The sequence below is a fragment of the Neovison vison genome, chromosome 7 (genome assembly GCF_020171115.1).
Source record: "Neovison vison isolate M4711 chromosome 7, ASM_NN_V1, whole genome shotgun sequence".
Lineage (NCBI taxonomy): Eukaryota > Metazoa > Chordata > Mammalia > Carnivora > Mustelidae > Neogale > Neogale vison.
In genome coordinates, this window is record NC_058097.1 from 148,137,190 (window position 1) to 148,149,357 (window position 12,168).

General features: G+C 54.1%; 1 protein-coding gene across 4 annotated transcripts in view; it reads left to right on the top strand.

The window, feature by feature from the left end:
- The window catches only part of GDPD5 (glycerophosphodiester phosphodiesterase domain containing 5), an 82,614-nt gene that overhangs the window by 62,275 nt on the left and 8,171 nt on the right, over positions 1–12,168 (top strand). For all 4 annotated transcript variants that reach the window (XM_044258515.1, XM_044258513.1, XM_044258517.1 and 1 more), the window contains 7 exons: positions 3,867–3,965; positions 4,298–4,391; positions 4,730–4,875; positions 9,412–9,494; positions 10,533–10,683; positions 11,193–11,411; positions 11,872–12,029. In XM_044258515.1, coding sequence (XP_044114450.1) covers positions 3,867–3,965; positions 4,298–4,391; positions 4,730–4,875; positions 9,412–9,494; positions 10,533–10,683; positions 11,193–11,411; positions 11,872–12,029 — 950 coding nt within the window. The remainder of the gene's footprint in view (positions 1–3,866; positions 3,966–4,297; positions 4,392–4,729; positions 4,876–9,411; positions 9,495–10,532; positions 10,684–11,192; positions 11,412–11,871; positions 12,030–12,168) is intronic.

Sequence of the window (12,168 nt, forward strand, 5' to 3'; positions counted from 1 at the left end):
CAGGGCTTAGAAAACACCCTCGCCATAAAGCGTTCACCAATTTCTTTCTTGGCTTTGGCCAACCCGATGGGTGAAGATGCCGTTTCATTTGAACCTGCATTTGGAGTCACTTACCTTTCCTTTTCCATGAACTGGCTCTTCCTCTCTTGTCCTTTTAGTGATGGGATTTGCTTTTTGCTTTTTGATTTGTAGGACTGCTCTATAGGTCCAGAAAATTAGCCCTTTGGCTGATGAACTGCAAATAATTCTTCCTGATTCATCTTTTCACTGGGCTTGTATTATTGCCATAAGAACTTTTTTATTCTTCAGTGTGTGAATATATCATCTGTTTGATGTCTCCCGGGTTTTGTGTCAGAGTTAGAAAAGTCTTTCCAGAAAAAATGTCTCTGCTGGTATCACTTGGTAACTGTAGGTTTCTACCTTTTTTTTTTTAATTTACCTATTTTATCTTTCTGGAAGTTTTTTAGGGATATAGTGTTATCTTTGTTCTTTTTTAGATGGCTTCCCAGGTCCTCTCTGTTCAGTAATCCATTCCTTCCTTCTAATTGGAGATGACACTTTTATATTAGACTAATTTTTTAAATGTATGTAGATCTGGGGGCACCTGCGTGGCTCAGTCAGTAAAGCATCTGACTCTTGATCTCAGCTCAGGTCTTGATCTCAGGGTCATGAGTTCAGGGCCTGCGCTGGGTCCCACACTGGGCATAGGGCCTACAGAAAAAAGAAAAGAAAAGAGAAGAGAAGAAAAGAGATCTTTCTGAGCTTTTTATTTACTTCCACTTCTCTCTCTGGTCTCATGCCAATATCATCTTGCTTTACCTCTGACAGTTTGATGTTTTAATCGTTAGCTTTATTTTGAGCCTCTCTGGTTCCCCAGGTCGTGAGTAGGGCTGGCCTGCAGAGCAGAGGGCCCAGGATGGTGCAGAGAGGGAGCCATTTGGGGCAGGCAGGGTACCGCAAGCAGATCTGGGTGTCCACTTGGGGACCTTCCCCCTTCCTCCCCAGTCCTCCCAAGGCTTCTGTTTCCCAGAAATAGGAGCCAAGTCCAGGGGCCCAGAAGGTAAGAAGGTCGAAGTGTGTTTGGGGCTTTCCAGTAAACAGGAGTTCCTTTCCCTGAGATGCCCCATTTCCACCCCACCCTCCACTCCAAGAACTGGCTCTGAGGCCAGTGCTGCGAGGGGCTTTGACCATAGCTCCCACCTTCCCAGGCTGTTCCCCGTCCCGACACTGCCATGCCCCCAAATGTGGCCTTGTCTGACTCCTCTACCACATCGGCAGCAGCCCCCAGTCTAGGGGCTGCCTGGAGGAGGTGTCTGCCAGTGACTCAAGCTGCAGCCCAGAAAAGAGGGTGGGGCACCGTGCAGCCACACCGCCAATTACCAAGGGAGCTGGGCCCAGCCTCCCCCACACCTCCTGACCAACCAGGCTGGGGTCCCCAATTCTTCCTGGTGTCCAGCCCCCTCCCTGTCCAGCCGCTGTTCAGGAAGGCATACTTGCGCTAGGTGCTGCTCCTCACGGTAGCCATGGCCTTGTGTCCTCGGTGCTCATTCTGTGTGTCTGACACTTTCCACACAGTATGTCGGTTACTCTCGGTAATAATCTTGCTCATTTGGTATAATGCCCGCTTTTTCAAATGCTACCACTAACACTTAGCAAGCATTTACTCTCTGGGCGCCGACCACTGTGCTTACCGGCACGCTACCTGCTTTCTGTCCCTTGTCCCCACACCCCTTTCAGGTGGGCACTCTCTCTGTCCGTTGCACAGCTCAAAAGATGTGCTTCGGGAGGCTAGCCTCTCCCCATAGGGCTGCAGAGTTGGGGTTTGACTGAAGGATGGGATGTGCAGAGCCCCGAACCCCAGCCTGCCATGAGGACCACAGAGCCCAGCATCCAGCTGCCCCTGGGAGGCCGCCCTATGACCCCTCTGCAAGCCTGGCTTCCAGCCCCTTGCTGCATGGACAGGCTGCCTGTGTCTCTGTCCCTTCCACTGTCCTCTCAAACCACGGTCCTACCTGTGCAGAAGACCAAAGACCGCTTTCACAGGAGCCGAGCGAGCCATCCCTGGGCCTTCTGCATGAACTCTATTCTTTCCAGTCAGATGTGAGGAACAATGGTCATGTTGGGCGTCAGTGCTATTATTGTGGCTTCAGGAGACAGAGGGGTAGGGGGGGACCCCACAGACACTGAACACCGCAGTAACGCCTCTAAGCATAATGGTTGCCACGACAGCAATGGCAAGACTCAGAGAGAATAACAATTTTAATTGTGCTAGGATTATGGGAAATCAGCATTACTGCAAGCCTTTCCACTAGCAGTTAAATGTAGTTAAGACTGTCAGAAGCAACCCTCCAGAGACCTTTGCGGTGTGCAGGGCTGGCCTGGAGGGGGCAGCGGGATGGCAAGCACACCGCTCGGCCTCCCTCCACAGCAGTGTGACACTCCAGAAAGAGCACGACCTCTGGGACAGGCAGGAGGGGGTCTGCTTCTGGATCTGCCCCCTCAGAACTACACACACGCCAGCCCTTCTGCTGAGCGGTTTCCCTACGCGTAAAATCAGGGTGATCATGACCTCACCCGGGACATTAGAAGAATAAACACAAGGAAAGCAGGACTTCCCTTCCCTGACCCCGGGCACACAGGCCCTCTGTCTACCTGTGCCTCCCCTTTTCCCGTGTCCCCCAGGCCAGTATGTTACAACCATAAAGGCCCCCGCCCACCTCAGCCTCATCACTGCTGCTTATGGGAACGTTCATCTCCCAGCTGATGGGCTGCAGTGCCAAACCTCCAAAGGAAAATTAATCCCAGGAGGAATGAATCTTCCATGCCTGGCAGGGGACGGAGATGGATCCACCGCGGTCTCTGCCCTCGCCATCCGGGCTTGTTCAGTTGGTGGAGGGCTCTCAGAAGGCTGCTGCCTTGAGGAAGGTGATGCAGGAAGGGGGAGAGTGGGGAGACAGCAGCTGTAGGGCAGGGTGGGACCTTGACTGGTGCATTATGGAGCAGGGGTTGGGCGATTTGGGGAAGAGGTGTGGCTTGAGCTTTAAGGTGCCAGGCTTGGCAGTGAGGCAAAGGTGGCTGTGCGGGGGGCGGGGAGGGTGTAGTTAAAAACTGGGCTGCGCTTAGTTTTGGGGAGCATCTGGCTTTGCATGAAATGTTCCATATTCATCTGTCCCCGGAGCTCTCTGTCCTGTGGAGGTCCTGTGTTGTCTTCCCTTGGAGTCACACTCCTTGCTTCCTCCAGGAGACAGCTCAGAGGGCAGCACCCCCACCCAAGCCAAAGCTCAGAGGTGGGGGCTGGGAGCAAGCCTTGGCAGTGGGGCCGGTGGGGCTGCACCCTGCCTCACTCCAGCTTGCTCCAACCTCCGGGGCTCTCAGCTCCTGCAGGGGACCCAGCTCTTCCACCTCTGGCCCCATGGCCTGGACAAGTCACCCTTCACCCCAAGAGCTGCTAGCTGAGCTAGGAGAGTGACCGGCTGAGCCCAGATGTCCCCACTGGCCGAATATCTTCCCTCCTCACACCCTCAGTGGGGCTGAACACTGGGCTGTGCCTCTACCTCCCCCCAGCTTCCTCCCACCTTCTCTCCTCTCCAGCCTCCCTCCTGTTCGCTTGAGGTCCGCTAGCCTCCTCCTGCCTCTGTCCCTCACTGTTGCTTCTGGCTGGCCAGCTCTGGCTCTCTTACAGTCATGCCTCTTCTCCACTTCCCCGCCTCCCTGCTTTGTGGGTCTCTCTTGCACTCTCCATTCCTCCCTGTATCTCTCAGCCTCTCCCGCCACCTCTGTTCCCCTCTCAGACACACTTGGGGACACTCTGGCTGTCCAGGCACACCTGTTCTGATCCTCTTGTCTGGTGACTCTTCCCCTTCCAGATAGGGCTGGTGGTCATCCTGGTGTCCACAGTGGTAGCCATGTCAGCCGTGGCCCAGCTGTGGGAGGACGAATGGGAGGTGCTGCTCATCTCCCTGCAGGTGAGTGGGGGGAAGGGGTGCTGGGCAGCCGCTTCCTCAGAACCTTCCAAACAAGGCCTTTTCATGGCTTTTTTTTTTTTTTTCATGCCTTTTCATGGCTCACATATCTCCAAAGGCCCAGAGGGAGTAGGGAGCTGTCTGGGTCACAGAGTAAGTCAGAGTAGGAAGGAGGCAACAGCTTGGGGTTTCTGCACCCTGAGTGTCCTCCACTGAAAAATGGAGACAGAGTTGCCTGCCCCATGGATAGAGACAGGCTAACAGGATGCTGGTGAGCAGAGGAAATGGACATGGCTGCGAGCCAATGGTCCCTCTTGCCCCTTCCCATACACAAGGGCACAGCACCATTCCTGCACGTCGGGGCCCTGGCCGCCATCACTGCACTCTCCTGGATCGTGGCAGGACAGTTCGCCCGGGCAGAACGGACCTGTAAGTATGACTACCTGCCCTCACCTAGGTGGCCTGGGGACAAAGTGTCGCTCTCGGCTTGGGGGGGGTTCTGGTTCAGAGTGGCCCACACATTCCACCGAAGACTGCAGCCCCAGTAGGCCCTGCAGGTCTCCTCATCTGCATGCCTGTCTATGTGGGAGTTAGAAGTCAAGCTCACCATCCCAATGGCAGCTGCCCATGGTGCAGGGTCCCCAGAGAGTATCTGGGTCCTGACAGATGGAGGGAAGAAAGGTCCAGCATCCTCCACAGTTCGTGGGTGGGCCTCCTAGGAGCCAAACGGCTCACCAGACAGCCTCACTCACAGCCTGTGTCTGCAGCCTCCCAGATGGCCATTCTCTGTACCTTCTTCGCCATTGTGTTTGCCTTGTACCTGGCACCTCTCACCATCTCCTCTCCCTGCATCATGGAGAAAAAAGACCTGGGCCCCAAGCCTGCCCTCATCGGCCACCGTGGCGCCCCCATGGTGAGTGCCACCTGAGGGTCCTAACAGAGTTGGGGGGAGGAGCTGCCATTCTGGGGGAAACAGGTCAAGACTAGCTCCTTGTAAGGAGGACCTTGTAGGGAAAGGGACAGAATAAGCATAGTGTAGCAACCGTAGTAATCCCTTCCAGAGGGTATGTGGGAGAACTGGTGGAAAAGCTAGGGAGCTTAGATGGGACTGAATCCTGAAGCATCCTGAAGGCATCTTGCTAAAAATATTTAACTTTTATCCTGAGGGCCCTGGGGAGACACGGGAAGGCTTCAGGCCGGGGACAGACCCGGCCAGGTTGTGGGTTGGGAAGGCCCAGGAGAGGGAGTGCCGGGTGTGGGGAGAACAGCAGGACCCTGGGTTGCAAGAGCCAGAAGGAACACCTTCCAGGCTGTGGGGGCCGGAGGGGATGGGTGCAGCTCAGAGACCATTGCTAATCGGAATGTAGCTGAACAGGGTTGAAATGGAGAGAGGAAGAAGTCAAAGTCTGAGCTCTGTGACCCCACAGCAGACCTTCCACTTCAGAGGACGGGTTCAGAGGCATGCTTCCTTGGTCTTTTGGCAGCTGTGGGAGCCTGGATCGATCCCTATCTGCTCCGTGCCCATTTCCTCATCTTATATCCTGGGCTAATGGAAAGTGTCTGGGCCATGTGAAGTAGGACTTAGCACACGTGAAGGGCCCGGCTATGAGCCTGATGCACAGACAGTAAGAGGGAGACATTCCTGCTTTCTGGGGCAGGCCCTCTCCCTTCTCTGGACCAGGGGTTCCTTCAAGAACACCCTGAACTTGTGGTTCTTAACAGAAGCAGTACCACTTCCCACCCCCAGGGAGCGCTCGAGGACATCGTGAGAGTTTTTCTTGGTTTTTGCAGTGATTCAGAGTTCCATGATGTTACTGAATTTCAGGGTAGTCAAGGTGGCCTCACAAAGTAACTTTTAAAAAGGAGGTGTTGAGTCCAATGGGGCTGTAAATCACCCTTAGGTTCTTCCTCACTACCTGTGGTGAGTGTTACTGTGCCCATTTTCTAGGTAAGATTCAGACACCTGTGCCCAAACTGGACCCTGGAGTCCTCCCAACATATATCCCTTGCTGGTCCCAGTACCTGGAGGAAACTAGCTAGAAAGGCCATGGCTGTGGAGTCAGAGGGATCTGGGGTTGGGGTCCAGTTTTGCCCCATGTTGCCTGTGTGTCTCACCAGTCCCCTCTGAGATTTATGCTACAAAGGATCATGAGCAGAGTTTAGAAGCACAGCCCCCTCAGGTGGGTGGAGCCCAGATTACAGCCCCTCCTCCATCCAGGACCCAGATCACCCACCCACCTGTTCTAGAGGTCCAAGGACAAGCTCATGCCCTGAAGGGGAGGTGCTCAGCCAAAGGGAAGGAGCCGGGTAGCCCCAGCATGGATTATTTTTTTTAATAGGAAAATTTTCTATTATTTATAGAAGTTGCAAGAATGGTATAAGGAATCCTAGAAAGAAGAATAGTATAATGACTCCAAGACCACATTCAACACTTATCAGTTCTCTTGCCACTCTCATTTCCTCTATCTCCCTTTTTTCTTTTCCACAATATTTTATTTTTAAGATTTTTAAAAAGATTTATTTATTTTAGAGAACACAAGTAGGAGGGACAGAGGGAGAGGGAGAGACAATCCCAAGCAGGCGCCACACTGAGCACTGACCAGATGCGGGGCTCGATCCCACGACCCCAAAATCACCACTTGGGCTGAAACCAAGAGTTGGATACTCAACTGACTGCACCACCCAGGCACCCCTATTTTAAGATTTTTTTAAAAGTATATTTATTTAAGCAATCTCTATACCCAATGCTGGTTTTGAACTCATGCTCCCCAGGACACCCGGGTGGCTCAGTCAGTTGAGCATCGGGTTCTTGGTTTTGGGTCAGGTCATGATCTCATGGGTTGTGGGATCAAGCCCCAGGTCAGGCTATGCTCTCCCCTTGGCATGGAGTCTGCTTGGGATTCTCTCCCTCTTCCTCTCCCTCTGCTCCTCCTGCCCCACACCCCGTGTTCTCGCTCTGTCTCTCAGAAATAAATAAATAAAATCTTTTTTTTTTTTTAAAGATTTTATTTATTTATTTGACAGAGAGAGAGATTACAAGCAGGTGGAGAGTCAGGCAGAGAGAGAGAGAGAGAGAAGCAGGCTCCTGCCAAGCAAAGAGCCCGATGCAGGGCTCGATCCCAGGACACTGAGATCATGACCTGAGCCGAAGGCAGCGGCTTAATCCACTGAGCCACCCAGGCGCCCCAATAAAATCTTTTTAAAAAGAAAGCTTCATGCTCCACAGACTGAGCCAACCAGGCACCCCTCTGTTGTGATATTTTAAAGCAAATCTCAGCTATCCAGACATCATATTGTTTTGCCTATACATACTTCAGGATGGATCTCTAATCCATAAGGACTTTTTTTGTTGTTGTTTTAATATAATGACAACTACAATGCTGCTGTTACATCCAACCAAATTAATAGTAATTCTTTAATATTATCTTATAATGCACCCATGTTTAGCTTTCCTTTGTTGACTCAAAAGCTCCTTTTTACAGTGGAGTTGTTAACAATCAGGATGCAAACGGGGACCACGTGGCGCATCTGGCTGACACATATTCCCAGTATCTTCTAGTATATGGTGATCCCCTTCCCTTTTTTCCATATGCTGTTTATATGTCAAAGAAACGGAGTCATCTCTCCTGTAGAATTTCCCACATTGTGCCTCTGGTTGATCACGTCCCCAAGGCGGCTGCAGAATGGCTGGCACACATGTCTGACACGGCCCCATGTGTCACTGTGCCTGCATGTGTGTTGGGGTCTACACCCGAGTGTGTCACTGCTTCTGGACCCATGCATCTGGGTGTGACAAGCCTGAGTGCACACTACTGTCTCCGAGAGGGCCTCTGTGTGCCCTTGGGTGTATGGACCCGTTTGTGACAGCCACCCCCACATACACATTCCTGACAGCAGAATTCCAGCTGGGCTTAGGCCTGAGGCATGTAGGGATGAAGATTCACCCTGAAATCCTGCGTGCTCCTTGGAGCCCTTTTGGGGTCCCCAGGCTGGCCAGGGAGGGCTAAGTTTCCACAGCTCTTTCTCCAGGGGCCAACACCTACCCCAGGAGAACTGAGTTTACAAAGCCTCTGCCCTTCCCCCTCACTGCCTCTGCTCCCCGGGAGTATTTATTGCCCCTGCTGTGCTCCTTTGTGTCTCCCCTTCTACCTTCTGCAGCTGCAGCCCACAGGGGAGCGCTGGCACCCCTCAGGGGGAGGCCTGGCTGCAGGGCATTTAGAGGCGGGAGGGGTAGGAACTCCATCAAGCCCATGCCTGTCTCTGATGTCTCTGAGGGGGCCTCACACAGCCCACCTGAATGGGAGAAGGGAGCCCTGTCCTCCAGAGCTGCTCTGCCCCAAGGAAAGAGGAAGAAAGGAGCTCAGTTATAGAGACCGCTGCTGTCTCTCTTCTCTCTATGAGCTCGATAACATTAGCCTGTTTTACAGCTAGAGAAGCCAAGGTGCAGAGGTGAGGTGAGAGGGAAGTGGAATCATTCCTTCTCAGCCCCACAGCCCTTGCTGTACCAGGCTGCCTCCCAGAGGAAGGGGATGTGTTACATGTGGGAGCAGCACAGCCAGAGGGAGAGAAGAAGGGCACAAGTGTGTCTTGGTGGGAATGAGATCTGCCCATCCCTTCACTGCCAGACCTCCCTTCCCCTTCCAGCCTAGCTTGTACTGCTCTGGCTCCTAGTCCAATCCTTGGTATGGTCGCGACCCCCAGTGGTGACACAGGGTATGACAGGGTCTTCAGACCAAACAGACCGGGGAGGGACACTTGGAACTCTGACTCCCAACTTGAAGGACAAGTGAATTCAGAGAACACTGAATATCACCCCCAAGGGGAAAACAGGGAAACTGAGGCCCATAGGAGAAAAAGATGTACCAATGGTCACAAAGCTATGGCAGGGCCAGGGCTAGAACCAGAATCTTCTGATTTATATGCTATAGGATTAATAGTAGTCCCTTATTAAGCACTTACTGCATATCAGGCAACATGTTGGGGGCTTATAATCCATGGAACCATCTAGGAGATGGTCTTGTCATGTCTGTACAGATGCAAAAACTGGGCACCCCATGGAAACTGCCATCCTGAGTACCCCCTCCTCTCCCTCTGGGATCTCCACCCAGACCCCGGGGGTAACCAGGAGGAAACATGGCTTGCAGCTCCAGCCCAAGACTGCCACAAGGCAGAGAGCTGTATAAGAGCCTTCACACCCCCACATTTATGTATATCAATACTAACCACCCCTGCCTCCTCCCCCACCAACAAAACCTGTGAGGCAGGCACGATTTAACAGATGAGGAAATGGAGCCTCAGAGAAGCTGCATGGGTGCCCAGGGTCCCACAGCTACTGCCTGGATGAGCGGGAACTAAAAGCAGGCGTACTCCAGCCTCCCAACACACAAGTTTCTGCATCAGTGGGGGAGATGTGTATCAGCTAAAATTTTGGCTCTCCTCTCCTGCCCAGCTGGCCCCAGAGCACACGCTGATGTCCTTCCGGAAGGCCCTGGAGCAGAAGCTGTATGGGTTACAGGCTGACGTCACCATCAGGTAGGTGTGGCTGTTGGGAGGACCACAGTCCCCCATCATCCCTGCTGCATCCACATTTGGGACTCTGCTGAACCTCAGGTCCCAGAGCTTCAGAGATGGGAGGACAGAGGCTTGGATAAGCCACTGAGAGCCCACACCCTGTTTGTGCCAAATGCCAGGATACAAAATAGGGAGACAGATAGGTGCTCATGGTTCAAGCAGAGGTAGGGGAGTGGGATCTAGAGTCCTGCCACAGATACAGTCGAAGGAGAGGCCAGCTGTATGTGGCTCAGCAAGACGGAGCTCAAACACAGGTAAGGGAGATAAGCACATGCAGAACGAGACAGTCGCTGTGATGTTCAAAGACCACAAAAAATGACTTCTATGTTCTCAACATAGAGATTGCAAAAGCACCTATTAGTACAAAGGTTGAGAATTCATAGCCATCTCACAACAGAGGAGCTCTGAGAATGGGAAAGTGGGGGCTACCACGTACAGTTTACACAGTGGTGCAGTGAGTGAGGGCACCATGCGTGTGAGGCTCCAAGTGTAGACACCACAGAACTGTGTGTTCATCCCCTTCCAGCAGGTGGTGGTAAGATGCCCTGAGGAAGTGGGCCATGCATACCTCTTCTAAGATACCACATGGGCTACTGGCAGCCCCAGTGGGGTAGCGGAGGAGGGCGGTAGAGGGGAATGTGTCCAGAGGGCCTGCATTTGTCCTGTCCTATTATGGCATCACATGGATTGGGTTCTCATCAAGTTCTACCACTTCCCGGGCTAGTGGGCTTAAGCTAGATAATTGCCTTTCCCATTATCAAATGAGGTAGCACCTTTCTGCTATCCCACTCTAACGCTCACAAAAAACCAGAGGGACTCACCCCATCCACCTTGTGCACAGAGGGAGCCTGAGGCCCAGAAAGAAGCAAAGCCCGCTTGGGTCCCATGGGGGCTGGTGTACGTGGGTGGGAAGGAGTGTGTGGGGGTTGGGGAGGGATCACTGGCAGGCAGGTGAGGGACCTGGGTGGACAGTGACGTGGGGGTCCCACCTTCCCGCAGCCTGGACGGCGTGCCCTTCCTCATGCATGACAACACCCTACGTCGAACCACCAACGTGGAGCAAGAGTTCCCAGAGCTCGCCCGCAGGCCCGCCTCCATGCTCAACTGGACCATCCTACAGAGGCTCAATGCTGGCCAGTGGTTCCTGAAGGTGTGGCTCTACCTGTCCCAGCCCTAGGCATGGACTACACAGGCAGGACCCCACGGAATGAGGGGGGGTGGCCAGCAGCTCAGAGGACCGCTAGTACCCTAGCAGCAGGGACTTGCAGCCAGGCCAGTTAGAGGCCTGCTTGAGCTCCCGCCGCTGGAGCCGGGGTGCCATGTGGCGTGATCGTCACTGCTTGTTCTGGTTCTATCTCCCCCGTCAGAAAAAGTTGACGGCAATGATGAGAGTTAACAGGTAAAAACTGTGACTTTGTGAAACTCCAGAGGGAGACTGGTTCCTATGAAATGCTACTAAAGAAGAATGTGCAGGCGTCTGGGAGAAGTCCCAAGCAAATGACTTCCAGAAAACCAGGGTGGCGTGGGTAAGCTAGGGTTGGGGTCTCCTAGACCCCCCCACAGGGCCCCAGCCAGCAGGTCACCTGACCCCGTGCCCCAGCAGCCCCTCGGTGTTGGGGGTGCTGGTGATGTAGCCGTGTGTACCCCTGTCTCTGCCAGACGGACCCCTTCTGGACGGCCAGCTCCCTCTCGCCCTCCGACCACAGGGAGGCACAGAACCAGTCTATCTGCAGCTTGGCAGAGCTCCTGGAGCTGGCCAAGGGCAACGCCACCCTGCTGCTTAACCTGCGAGAACCACCTCGTGAACACCCCTACCGCAGCAGCTTCCTCAATGCCACGCTGGATGCCCTGCTGCACTCTGGCTTCCCCCAGCACCAGGTGAGGCCCCCGCCTCCGCACCGCCTGCCCAGACCTCCACTTCCACCGGGGCAAAAAGGGGGAGCACACCCCTTGCCCTCCTGACAGGTCAGCCCAGGGTCCAGAGGGAAAAAAGGAAGGCCTTCAGAGTGGACAGCGGGCAGGAGCAGGCTCTCTGGAACACTGCTATTTCCGCATCCTTGCGGACTCACACTCGGAGATCAGAGAAATCAGAAACCACTTCATGTCAGCACAAGGGACTGGTGGCAAGCTGCAGAGTGACGTGGGTTATCAGTCTTGGGACAGGGGTCTGGAGGGGAGAGCAGTTTCACAGGCTCGGCTGGACCATGTTGTCCCCTGTAGATGCTTATAACACGTGAGCCTCACCATGGGCCGCATCCCATCGCCTTGAACCCTCCCAGGAGCTTTAGGAGGGGTAGACGCTGTAACCCCAGGTGAGGCCGCCTGCTCCCGCCTACAGGTCATGTGGCTGCCCAGTTGGCAGAGGCCCTTCGTGCGGAAGGTGGCTCCTGGTTTCCAGCAGACTTCAGGCTCCAAGGAGGCAGCCGCCAGCCTGCGGAGAGGCCACATCCAGAGGCTGAACCTGCGCTACACTCAGGTGTCCCGCCAGGAGCTCAGGTACCCACCCCAGCTCACGCGGTGGGGGTGGGGGTCGGATGCGCTGGGGCTCGTGGTTCAGAGAGTAGAGCTCCAGAGTATCCGGTCTGGGTGTTGTCTGAGCTTGGTCCTCTGGGGATGGAGACTCCTTTCTCGGGGA